The sequence below is a fragment of the Neolamprologus multifasciatus genome, chromosome 22 (genome assembly GCF_963576455.1).
Source record: "Neolamprologus multifasciatus chromosome 22, fNeoMul1.2, whole genome shotgun sequence".
Taxonomy (NCBI): Eukaryota; Metazoa; Chordata; class Actinopteri; order Cichliformes; family Cichlidae; genus Neolamprologus; species Neolamprologus multifasciatus.
The window spans coordinates 1,860,828-1,873,697 of NC_140459.1; the positions used below are offsets into that span (position 1 = coordinate 1,860,828).

Below are 12,870 nucleotides of genomic sequence, written 5' to 3' on the forward strand. Positions count from 1 at the left end.
CAAACCGCTGTCCCCTGTGGTCCACCTGCTTCTAGGCGGCGCCCTGCAGGAAATCCTCAATGCCCTGCAGAGGATGTTTCCACACGCTGAGGAGGGCATGAAGAGGAAGAGGGAACCAGGTGAGCCAGAGGCCAAAGTTCTGCTGTGTCTACACATCACTTCCTGTTTACAAACTTCCTGTTTCCTGTGTCAGACCTGACCTCGGGTATCGTCGATGACACTCTGATGTTTGACGAAGACGAGGGCCCCAGCATCTCCAAACCCTCCAAGAACAAAACCTTCCTGCACTTCTTCAGGTGAGCCTTTATCCACACCTGAGGGGCGTGGCTATGAAGTGAATCACCATGGTAACAGAAGCCGAGTCTAAAGCTGGGTCAAAGCGCCACATTTTCACTGATTCCTGTGATCCGAGGTAAGATTCTGTGTGTTAAAGCGCAGCAAACACTGCGTTGCAGTATCGCAGGTATGATTTATACGTGTACGTGATTTATGTGTCAACTGGTCATGTAGAAAGCAGGGATGGGCTCTATAAACGCTGCATTCTCTGGTCCTCTCCCCCGACCTCCTGTAGGAGTGCCGTCAAACAGCCGACGTCTCACCGCCCCAGGATCTTGCTGGCAGGTCGTCCTGGCGCTGGTCAAACCTCCCACCTGGCCCCCGCCATCCTGCACGCCTTGGAGCGTTTCACGGTCCACAGCCTGGACTCAGCGGTGCTGTTTGGTGTCAGCAGCACGTCGCCAGAGGAAGCCTGTGCACAGGTGACTCCTCCAGACATGTGCATGTACAGGTCGACACGCATGTGCACACGAACATAAACACACTTCATAAAAACTTAATTTAATCATTTTAGAAGTGTTAACAGGCGGCTCTGTGTCTGTTTAATTATCTAAAGCAGCCTGTCTATGCCGGACAGTGTCAGGATGTGAACTTTGACCTTTCCCCTGATCAGGTGTTCTGTGAGGCCAAGCGAACGTCTCCCAGCATCCTCTACATACCGCACATCCAGCAGTGGTGGGACACTGCGGGGCCGGCACTGAGGGCATCCTTCCTCAGCCTGCTGGGCAGCATCCCGTCCTTCTCTCCCATCCTCCTCCTCGCCACCTGCAGCGTGTCCTTTCAGCAGCTGGACCCAGAGGTGAGGACTGAAGCTTTATCTCAGCTGTGTCCCTGCGCGTGGAGGTTTCACAGGTTTTATCTTCGATGCTGTGCTGCTCTCAGATTCAGAGCCTGTTTCGGGAGGACTACGAGGAGGTCTACGTACTCAGAGTTCCCACCCAGCAGGAGAGGACCAGCTTCTTCCAGGATCTCATTCTGAACCAGGCGGCTGAGGCCCCTCCCTCTAAGAGAAAAACATGTGTGTGACTCCGCCTTCATGCTGCGGTTGTTAAGCCCAGAGTGTGATAGATTGCTCACTCATTCCTCCTCCTCCTCTCTCAGTATCTCAGGCAATGGAGGTCCTCCCCCTAGCTCCACCGCCTCCTCCTCGCAAAATGTCGGAGCAAGAGCACCTCCGCCTGGAGGAGCAGGAGGAGGACGTGCTGCGAGAGCTCCGTCTCTTCCTGCGAAACATCACAGAGCGCCTGTCTCTGGACCGCCGCTTCAAAGCCTTCACCAAACCGGTCGACATCGAGGAGGTGAGAGTTTGAGAGAAAGACACGCCGACATCTGCCGCTCAGTTTTAAGGTCGTGAATAATTAAACAAATGGAATCGGATCAGTTCATGCCTTCCTCCCTGCTCCACGCCGTACATGTTATTAAAAAAGCGTGCAGCGGATTCAGTGCAGGTTGATGAGGTCAGATTGCCAGACCAGACTCACGGGTCAGCAGTCATCTTAGCTGAGCCTGGTTCTGTCGGAGGTTTCTTCCTGTTGAAAGGGAGTTTTTCCTTCCCGCTGTCGCCACAGTGCTGCTCATAGGAGGTCGTCTGACTGTGGGCTGTTATATTTTTGTAGGGTTTGTATCTTACCAGATAAAGCACCTTGAGGCAACTGCTGTTGTGATTTAGTGATATAGAGATATAATTGAATAGAATGTTGGAACAAATCCACACATTCAGCATTCACTAAATCAGACTTTAGTTTCCCATCAGCACGCGGAGCAAACGTCAGAAATGTTTACTACACTCACGAGTGGGTCAGACCGCAGCCACGCGCCGACACCGTGCATGAGATCATGATTGGTTTCCTGTTCTGACTGTTGATTGGCTCATTGGTGTCAGGGGAAGGCCAACCAGGGGTTTATAAAACGGAAACAACGCTGCCGCTCTCGCCTGTTCGATCTGTGAATCAGCCCAGAGTGTTTATCTCTGCTGCCCCCGAGTGGCCAAACCAAACACCGTCAGCAGAAACTCTCCTCCTTCCTTTCCTCCAGGTCCCCGACTATCTGATGGTGATTAAGAAGCCCATGGACCTCTCCACCCTGCTCACCAACATCGACGAGCACAAGTACGTCACCGTCGGCGAGTTCATGGCGGACGCTGACTTCATCTGGAAGAACGCTCTGGAGTACAACCCGGACAGCGACCCCATGGGTGAGACGATGTCACCCGTGACCGTTCTCTTCGTTTGTCCTCTGCCCCACAGTCTCTTTCCTTTTCTTTAGTTTCTTCTGCTGTCTGTTTGAGACCGACGGAGCAGGTGTCTCCAGGTGGAAACATTTCCACAGTGGGCGGGGCTATAAGTTCAGCTGTTGGGTGAAAAAAGCCCAACAGCTGAACTTGCGTCTGTTTGAGGAGAGACGAAATAAACAGAAGCAGTTTTCTCAGCTGGACTCACCTGCAGAGAGGTGATAAAAAACCTGTTTGTTTTACTGTGTGTGTGTGTGTGTGTGTGTCAGATCGCAACATCCGTCACCGAGCGTGCGCCCTGAAGGACACGGTCCGCGCCATCATCAGAGACGAGCTGGACGAAGACTTCGAGAGAGTCTGCGAGGAGATCAGAGAGTCGCGCATCCACAGAGGTGAAACTCAGCCAGATGTTCACACCTCATCCAGCTGCTGCTAACAGTGTACTGTCAAACTTTATATTAAGACTTTTATTTTGGTGACAGCTCTGATGGTGGCCAACCCGCAGGAGGCCGATGGCGTCTGCAGCGCGGCGTTCTCCAGAAACACTCTCCAACGTAAGTTCACCCCTGAACTGAAACAGCAGAAATTAGTTTTATCTGGTGTTTTTAAAGAGGATCACGGGGGCGGCTCAGGCTCAGGCGTCAGCAGCTGCGTCACAAAACCGTTAGAAATATGAGTGACGTGAGCGCAAACCAGCAGACATCACATCAGGTCTGATCACCGTCAGGGTCAGCGTGTTCACCAGTGAGCCGTCAACCACCCGTCAGGTTCTCCTCAGCCACTGTCAGCAGTGCTGATAAGCCCCGCCCCTACTTTTAATTGGTCCGTGAGAGAGAAGTGACAGTTGATGAGTGCACCAGTTTCACTTCCTGTTTCAGAGTCTGGACTCACGTACCAAACATTAGGACATCAGGCTGCTCCAAAAATATTCTTCAGAAGTTCTCAAAACTCAGCTGCTTTCACAAAATGCCAAAAAGGTGACATTTAAATCACAAAAACAGTCGATTTCATAAGATTGTAACCATCAAACTTTATAAAAAGTCATCTGTCAGCCAGCGAGCTGATTCTCCTCGTCTGTGGATCTACAGAAATGTGTTTTTTCTTTGGGATCGCCTCCTCAGAGCAGCTTTTAGATCAAATGAGAGTAAAACAGAAGTCGTCCTGTTAACGATGGATTCACAGACTCGCAGCAGGACTGAGGCTCCGGGTTCGTCTCACGCTGTGAAACGTCTGCTGAACAGGAAGCTTGGCGCTTCTTTCGGCTGCTGCAGCAAAAAGCTGCTTTAAAAACGTGTCAGTGAAAACGAAAGCAGCGAGAGCAGGAAGCCACAGTGTTTGCTCAAACGTGAGCGCCGCAGGCCAGGCGAGGACAGGAAGAGAGGACGAGAAGTGACCTTTCTCTCTAATGACCTTTACTCTTCCTCCTCCCCACTCCACCCCCACTTCTGTTTTCCAGCTCGTAAGAAGAAACGTTACAGACGGCCCCGAAAGTCCAAGTGGAGCACCGGCGTCATTAAGAAACCTAAGAAGAAGAAGAAGGAGGAGCCAACAGTCCCATCCTCCTCCTCTTCCTCCTTCACCTCCCTCTCCTCCATGTCCAGTAAGTTCAGCTCTGAGTCGAGTGCGGAGGAGGTCAGAGCTGCTGGACGGCGAGCGGTGAACGGGTCTGCTGGTGCTGGCTCGTCCAGCCCATCAGAGAGCAGTGACGGCGGCCTGAGCGGGTTCCATCGCACCCCAAGCCGCATCACGAGAGCCCACAACGGAGTCCTCACGAACGGGTATCACCGCCATACTGAGCCGGTTCATCGCCAGCTGGCTGATGGCGTACCTGTAGGCGTGCGTCGAACCCGCTCATCAAAGACCCCCCCAGGCCCGGAGACTGTGCTGAACGGGCAGACCGCGGACAGCTTAGGTCTGTGCACGTGAGCACGAGCAGTGCGAGCGCCTCGCTGTACTAACCCGACTCACTGGACCGCTTCAGAGCGCAGCCGCTGCCGATCGAGCTTCTACAGGCCGCCGCTTCACGCCACGAAGCTCCGCAGCGCTCCGGGCATCGAGCAGGAGGAGCGTCTGAGGTGTCAGAGCCGGCTGCTTTAGTCTGAACGAAACGCGCTGCAGGAGCGCTAACACGACGCTTCCAGAGTGTGGCTCTGTGGTTCAGCTCACACTGTAAATACCACACACACACACACACACACACACACACACACACACACACAGCGGAGCTTTGCATCTGTAAATCTGATGGCTGCATCACGCCAATCAGACCTGACCTGTTAGCTTCCGCCTCCAGTTCCTCTGACGTCGATCGATGGTGCAGAGTTTCAGAGTTAGTGACGGAGCTGCTCGCTGCTCTGAGTGGTGTTTTTAAAATGATCTGACCAATAACACGGCTGCTGTGTGTGTGTGTGTGTGTGTGTGTGTTGCAGCTTTCTAACAAATCAGAATATTAATCCCAAAGGAGATGATGTCTACCGTTAGCTGAAAACAGTCATTTCTTTTTGCCATAATCTGGTTGATTTCAGCTGTGAAGGCACAGAGTTGGCTGTTTGTGGGAGGCACTGCAGGGTAATGCCCTCTTCCTCTGCTTGTCTTCCTCCTCAGAGAAGAGCAAACAGTCTGAGTCGAGGGCCAACAAGGCGGCTTTGGAGCAGGTGTTGAGTCGGGACAGGCCGGAGCAGCAGGAAGAAACTCCACCGCTGATCGTCGATCGCAGCAAACTGAAGGTGAGTCTCAGCTCGCCTCTTTAAGGGGCTCAGACTGAATAAAACATGACGCTGTGTTCATTAGTCAGCGTTCATCAGTGAGCAGATCCTGGATCAGCGTGAAGAGAATAGCCTTCACACTGTACTCAGTGTGACCATAAACCCATCAACGCAGAGTTAACAAGGTCACAGACACAGCTGGAGCCCCCTGCTGGCTGTTAACGTAACTGCAGATTTACATCTCCAGCTTCGTTTCACTCTTCATACCTGGATGGTCCGTCTGAGTTTACATACAGAGTGAAGTATACTTGACTAACATGAGGAACAAGAAGCTGTGGCTGTCCTGCTTTACCGGTCAGACGCCTTGAGTTTGTCCTTTTACGATGAGGAGGAAGCTCTTCATCGTCTCCGTCTGCTCTCAGCGAGTCGTCAGGAAGCTGAACATGAAGGAATCTGCTCACGTCTGACTGGAGGAAGCCGTCTGCTCACATCTTCAGTCTGCAGCACCAACGGTTGAAGAGCTGCTTTCAGACCGGAAACAAACAGGAAGTCGCACAGCATCCCCTCCCCCACCCCAGCAGCCAGTAATGAATAAAAGCTGCTCACAGGTCTGAAAGCGGGGGCCGTGGGCCCCAAGGCCCTCTGCAGGCACCACCTCAAACCGGTTTCTGTTCTTCAGGAGCTCCTGAGGAGAGCCGTGGCGAAGACGGATGGCGCCGAGGTGGAGCCACTGGAGAAGCTTTACGCCCGGCTCGCTCAGTGCATCTACCGACACAGAGACAACTGCAACAAGGCAGAGCTGCTGCAGGTACGACGCCCACACAGACCCAGAGGGCGCTGTGCTCATGTGACCTCAGTATAAATAACTGATTACAGTAGCTTCTTTATCAAGTACGAGCCTCCAGCCTGCAGCGCACAGACGCCATCAGCACATTTTCAGTTTTCTCACTTTTGTTTTCCAGGAAATGAAGACAGAAATCGATCGATTCTCCTGACCTCCAGCAGCTCGACTTCAATAAAACCTCAGTGTTCAAACAAACGCGTCGTTCATTCGTCAGCAATCGTTCCGTTTCTCCTCTCAGGTGTGCTTTATCGCGCAGTGCTTTTCAAACAGTAATACCATGTTTATCTCCATGCTGTTTATCTGATGTCGCTTTAATAAAGTCTCTGTGAGCGTGAATGAAGCCGCCGTCTCTGTTTCCTGTTCAGCTGACCGCTGAAAGCCTGCACATGCGACTCCAGCACGAAACCACAGAATAAAACCATGAAAACATGCAGCTGGGGTCACAGGCCTCAGCTGCCTCAGCTGCATGTTTCACTCTGAAACAAACCTGTAGACCAGAGTGTCAAACACGAGGCCTGCGGCCCTGAAACCGCCGCTGATCGGGCTTGCCGAGGGGTGTTTGTGCCCGAACACAGAGTCACAGTCAGATGTGAAGGTTCGAGCTCCAGAAACAGAAGAGTTGACAGAAATGCAGATGCTGGGAAACGTTAGTATCTGAGTGTTTACAGAGAGCTGGAAACCGTTTCAAGGATTTCAGACTCAAAGAGCTTCTTTCAGTTTCTCACATGAATCCGTTAGTATTAAATAAAATAAATGATATTAGTGATTTGTAAGTAAGGCTAGAGTTCAGTGTGTGAGTTCAGTTCATGATGGTGGATTTTTTCTCTCCTGTGTGTGTGATGGTACTTTTACTCTGAAAGTCGGAGCGCAGCCATGTGACGTAACCACAAAGGCTCTGCTCGTGCCCTCCATGCTCATATATGTGTGTGTATATTTAAAAAATAAAAAATAATTAATTAATGTCACACACTGACCTCAGCACGCTGACAGACGCTTCTGCTTTACGGAGGTTTCTTCAAAATAAAGTCTTTTTATACATTGTTAGTGGTGGTTTGTCGATGCCACGGTGAGCTGAGTGTGATAAGTGATCATCATTAGCTTTCATTTAAATATACTTTCTTAGTTTCCTTTCATCTACGTTGCGCTTTATTTTGACTGAACACATCCCAGAATATGAAACGCTGTAAAACAAACTTATTGTTTTTACTTGGAAGAAAACACCACCCAGGGCTGGAGCCTGTCCCGGCTACCGCAGGGCGAGAGGCGGGGTGCACCTGGAAGGTAACCAGGCTGTCGGGGGGCTAACACACACGACCATTCACTCACACAGTCCACGCAGAATCACCAGGTATCCTAAACGCTTTGGACTGTGAGAGGAAGCCGGAGTACCTGGAGATAACTTCCACACAGAAAAGCCCAGATGATTCAAACCCACATCCTGAACGTTATTACACTAACTGAAATTTAAAATAACATAGCATCATTTTTAAATGAAATATTTCTAATACTATTAGTAATTTGTAATAACAGCACCGCAGGTTGTAGGTTTTGTGAGATGTAATTAGTGTAATTTAACGTATTTAAATGGGTTTCGTCGCTGTGGTTGTTGACTTCAACTACAGCTGTGAGTGTGTGTTACACACACAGTTCATGTTACTGGCATTTCTCGTGTTTGCGTTGATGCTCTTATTGCGAAAAGCTCAAACCGGATACATTTCTCGGCCGTTGCTCGCTTGTAGTGGCGGTATGAAAAATGGCCATCGTCAGATTCGGTGAACTATCGGACCCTTTTCACTTAAACGGTCCGTCTCATTAACAAAGCGCGACAGCGAGCAATGCGAGTCGGAGCGGCGACCGGCCCAAACCGGAGCTAGCCGGCGGTAGTTAGCATGTTCCCCGGCCGCTGGAGCGGCTCTGTGTCCGGCTGAAGCAGATGGGAGCCGCGGTGAAATCAAGCAAAAGGCGGAAGACTGCGTATCAACAGAGACGGCTACAGCTAACTGTTCGCTCCGACATGCAGGAAAACGGAAACCGACAGTGCAGGTAAACACGCCCGGGCTCTCAGCAGGCTGCTAGCGGCGTCAGCTGGAGCCTGCTGCCCGCTGCAAGCAGCGGAGCGTCGGCTAGCACAGCGCGGAGCGGCTAGCTAACGTTAGCGGGAGGATGTTCAGTGAGGACAGGGGATATATTCGTGGATGTTTACGTGTGTGCTGGGCAGGAAGTACACAGAGTACGAACCAAGCCCCCACACCGCCGAGGCAAGGCACTGAGTACTGCAATCAGTGCTGAGCAGAAGTATCAGAAGTACCTTCCCTGCAGGAAATGTATGTCTGACTGAAGTAGTGCTGGTAACGGTTTGTAAACCGGTCCCCAAACTAAGGCCTGGGCCCCTCTGAAGGGTCACCAGGGATCATACGATGATTAATAAGAAAACAAAGGAGGACTTTGGACTAATCAATGATCCCAATCTGAAGCTATTAGCTGTTTACAGCTTTTTCAAAGGAATAAAGCGCAGACTTAATTAAGTAGAGGCTACAGTCAAAGTAGGGCAGCAACAAGTGCAAATATTTACCTCAGAAATGCAGTACAGCAGCAGTATAAGATTAGGATATACTGCAGTAAAAGTTTATTTAGGTCTGCCACTGTACCAGACGTATCTCCAGGGTGCACAGTAGCAAAGTTACACTGGCTTTGGTGGAAAACTGCTTTCATTCTTTTATATGTCCCTGATGTCTCACAGTGAGCTGCAGGGTTAGTGGTCAGAGTCGTTACTCATGGAAAGGATCCTGTGATCATCCCCCACACTGGCACTATTTTAATTACTATGTTGTTGTTTTGTTTACAGTATTTAAAATCATGTGTGGTTTTCTGAATACTCTGCGTTATTGCCCCTAAATCCACGGCTCAAAGGAAAATGAAATCTTTAGGGTCACCATGTTTCTGCCCAAACAAAGTCAGGCAGCTAGGAGCCTGACATAAACAAACAGAAGAAGCCATCAGCTGACACTGACTCAGGCTCCTCTCCTTTCACTGATGTTAGTTTTTTAACTAACTAAACCTAAACTGGGACTTTTGGCAACTTCTGATTTTATTAACAGTTAATAAACAAAACTGTAGAAAGCAGCTGAGGAGACAGACCCAACCAAGACGGCTTCAACACCTCTGGGTTTGTTAATTAAGTGGTAATAGAAACACAGTCACGTGGTCAGTAACACCTGATATGTAATATGACAGAATAATGATAAAGACGTTAGGAGTTAAATGTATCATCTAAAGGATCCTGCTGTCATACACCAAAGCTGTCTGTAGCTGTAGTTATGAAGGTTTATGCGACTAAACTATTTAACTCTCATACATTTGCTGTTTATGCCCAAAATATTTGTTTAAGTAATTATTGCTGTCGTCAGTGTAAGCTAAAGCCTCGTTGGATTATATAATCCAGCAGTTTGCAAAGTTGGACAGACCTTTTCACCATAGCTTACAGGACAGTGTGCTGCCCTCTGGTGGCGTCTTCCTGACCTGCAACTCGGAGCAACAGAAAGATTATTTGTTGTTTTTTGTGTGTGTGTCTGTTTTTTTTGTATCCTCTGAGAATCAGACTGATTTCTGCGGCGTGACACTGTTTGTGTTGCCCTCGTTGCCCTGTGGCTACCATGAGCAGTTGCTTTTCTGAGACAGGCTAGTTAACTAGTCAGAGCTGTGGAATAACGAGCTGTCGCCCTCCATCTTTGCTGTAAAAGGACATTTTTTTGTATGATGTGTTAACAAATGGATTGTTGAGTTTACGATACTGAGCGTGGTTGTGATCAAGCAATCATAGGAAGGATTCACTGATGGTGCTGGAACAGTTTAATAACTGTGATTTGATCAGCATGAACTTGTTTCAGCATTTACAGCATAATAACTGCACAGTTCATTTAAAAACATGTGACTTCACTGTATACAAAGCCTCTGACAGACAAGAGCGATGAAGGAGGATGAAGGAGGAGCGACCTGTACGTGATAATTTAACCCTTTAAGACCTACCATAGAACCAAGAACGCCAGAGCTTACTTTATATTTTTACATGCTGTGGAGCCATTTTTGGGAGCATTTCAAGTTGCTATACATCAATACAACTGTTAAAGCCCAAATTCTAATAATATGTCTGCATTAAGTGCATAGTAATTACATAAATTGCAAAAAAGTGCAATAAACTACAAAAAATTTGAAAATCGTTTGTTTTGTTTTTTACATATATTTCTACTTGGAGAAATTTAAGAGGCTTATCCCTCAAAACTGTAAATACAAAAAAGTTGCACAAAATAGTTTCCCACCACAGGCAATTTATTTTGAGTGTCTTCATAGTTTTATTTTTGAAATACACCAATTTTTATACACTGCAGGAAAAACAAAAATAAATATTATAATGCAAATTTGCAAAAAAGCAGCATATGCATCAAAATAAACTATTTCCAGCAGCAATATGAGTCCTAAGCATCCCAGAAACCACACAGAAAGTCATAAAGTCAAACAACTTTTAAAAACACCAGTACAGGCTTGAGGTCACTTCTGGTTTCGGGGAAGTAATGGCGGACATGCGATAGTTTGCACTGACGTCTATTCCAATGTAGGAAGTGTTATGAACAGCTGATCGGATCAGCAAAGCTGTTTCTGGAATATTATGTTTTTGTTGCTGCAAGTGCTTTTTATGCAGTTTTTGCAAAGCTATATGTGGAAGGAAACTGTGACCGAGGACAAGCTGATGGCATAAGATGTAAGTACAACTCCTCCGGTTTCATATGCAAAAAAATGACTGCACTAGCTCACGCGGTTCCGGTTCTACAGGGATTTAAAAATAGTTACCCAAAACGGAGCGTGCCCGCTCCGACCGGCTTTAAAGGGTTAACTGCTGATGTGTGATCTGAACAGGTGGCGTGATCGTGTGCTCTGAGTAATGATGCGTTTCTGTGCCACAGGGTTTAAAGACAGCGAAGGGAACATTTCGACTGGTGACCTCCTCCTTTATGGAGCCACGACAGGACGGCTTGAACTGAGTCGGCTCCAACACTCGGCTGAACGCGGCGCTCACCCAAACTCAGGATGGCGAGCAGGAGGAAGTCCACCATCCCCTGCATGGTTCCTCCCCGAGAAATTGTGGACTCGGACCAGGAGATGGAGGATGTAACAGGCGCGGCGGATCCAGAGGACAGCAACGGCGCGGCAACCGTCTCCTCGGAGGCTTCCGGCCTGCTGGAGGAGCGAGGAGAGGAGGCCGACGGCAGGCGTGACGTCGCGGCGTCAGACCCCTACCTGGACTCGAATGCAGCGGAGGGAGGCTACGAGTGCAAATACTGCAGCTTCCAGACGTCGGAGCTCAACCTGTTCACCATGCACGTGGACACGGAGCATCCCGACGTCGTCCTCAACACCTCCTATGTCTGCATGGAGTGTGACTACCACACCAAGAGGTACCACGCTCGCACCACCTGACAGGAAGTGCGTTTATTTAAAAAGAAATGTGAAAGATTAAGAGCCAAAACAGTCCAGATCCAGGCCCTGAAGGCAGGTTAGAGTAACTGATGACACGTGTCAAAGTTCATCATCTTCAGACAGAAAAACGCAGATTATGGCTCCACTCGTCCATTTTTAATGTTTCATTTTTAAACCTCCTGTAAATGCACAGCAGCTGTCCTTGTCCCAGCAAGCAGAAGGAAACAAAACTTTCATTCACTTCCTTAAAAAACACACAAACACAGCAGAAAGATTTTTAATCTCAATAAAGAGACGATTAAAAAAATCACTGTTTTAATCCCTAATTTCAGGGCTGAAAGCTGCTACTCAGACTTTTACGCCAAGTGTCAGGATGTAAAAATGATCTGTAACTGAGCATCAGCACTGTGGACTTTACCATAGTTTAATTACCCATGATCCTCTGCTTCCAGCTACGACACGCTGCTGGCCCACAACGCTCGGCTGCACCCGGGCGAGGACAACTTCACGCGGACGATGGTGAAGCGCAACAACGAGACCATCTTCCAGCAGACGGTGAACGACCTGACCTTCGACGGCAGCTTCGTCAAAGTGGAGGAGGACGAGGCGGAGGAGACGGCGCGCAGAGGCATCGCCTTCAGCAAGACGCCCATCATGAGGAACAAGAGCCGAGCTGAGCCCAAGAAGTTCACCGCCGCGCACAAGATGGCCATCGACGATGTCATCAAAGTGGAAAGCGACGACGAGGATGACGACAAGGAGCCGCCTGCGCTGTCGCCCGCGCCGACGGCCCCCGCTGCCGTCGCCCCTCGCCTCATCCCCGTCACCGCGCCGCTGCAGGTCCAGGCCGTGCCGCAGAGCATCGTGGTGAACAGCTCCAACGTGCTGCAGATTAAAAGCGGGGCCTCCCCCGCTGGTGGCGGCGTGCTGCCTCCGGGGACGCTGGCGCAGGTTCTGTCAGCCCTGCAGAGCCAGCAGAACAGCACGCAGACGCAGCTCCTCATCCCCATCAGCAGCATCCCCACCTACAACGCAGCCATGGACAACAACGTCCTGCTGGTCAGCGCCTACAACAGGTAAGCACACCTGAGGTACACCTGAGGGGCGCCGCACACGTGGAACCGCCCACTGATTTTAGCTTTTTGTATATTTTATCACTGTCAGACAGTTGGCTCGCTCTTATTTTGAAAGGCCAGCTGTCGCTCATGCTTTATCTTATTTTACTGCACTTTTCTGTGCACCTGATGAAAAAGCAGCCGACCCGCCCGGTTACTACACCCGCA

The 12,870-nt window shown here is 49.5% G+C and overlaps 2 protein-coding genes across 2 annotated transcripts in view; both read left to right on the forward strand.

The window, feature by feature from the left end:
* The window catches only part of LOC146492539 (ATPase family AAA domain-containing protein 2-like), a 17,693-nt gene extending 10,105 nt beyond the window's left edge, over window positions 1-7,588 (forward strand). Inside the window, exons 16-28 of the mRNA XM_085149186.1 lie at window positions 1-119; window positions 194-296; window positions 572-758; window positions 950-1,135; window positions 1,219-1,354; window positions 1,438-1,634; window positions 2,371-2,530; window positions 2,836-2,958; window positions 3,049-3,120; window positions 4,023-4,478; window positions 5,171-5,292; window positions 5,951-6,079; window positions 6,234-7,588. The exon at window positions 1-119 is cut by the window's left edge and continues 196 nt beyond it. Of these exons, the coding sequence (XP_085005312.1) occupies window positions 1-119; window positions 194-296; window positions 572-758; window positions 950-1,135; window positions 1,219-1,354; window positions 1,438-1,634; window positions 2,371-2,530; window positions 2,836-2,958; window positions 3,049-3,120; window positions 4,023-4,478; window positions 5,171-5,292; window positions 5,951-6,079; window positions 6,234-6,266 (2,023 nt within the window). The 3' untranslated portion in view covers window positions 6,267-7,588. The remainder of the gene's footprint in view (window positions 120-193; window positions 297-571; window positions 759-949; window positions 1,136-1,218; window positions 1,355-1,437; window positions 1,635-2,370; window positions 2,531-2,835; window positions 2,959-3,048; window positions 3,121-4,022; window positions 4,479-5,170; window positions 5,293-5,950; window positions 6,080-6,233) is intronic.
* Window positions 7,589-7,831: 243 nt separating this feature from the next.
* The window catches only part of LOC146492540 (zinc fingers and homeoboxes protein 1-like), a 42,559-nt gene continuing 37,520 nt past the window's right edge, over window positions 7,832-12,870 (forward strand). Inside the window, exons 1-3 of the mRNA XM_085149194.1 lie at window positions 7,832-8,158; window positions 11,074-11,565; window positions 12,040-12,663. Of these exons, the coding sequence (XP_085005320.1) occupies window positions 11,198-11,565; window positions 12,040-12,663 (992 nt within the window). The 5' untranslated portion in view covers window positions 7,832-8,158; window positions 11,074-11,197. The remainder of the gene's footprint in view (window positions 8,159-11,073; window positions 11,566-12,039; window positions 12,664-12,870) is intronic.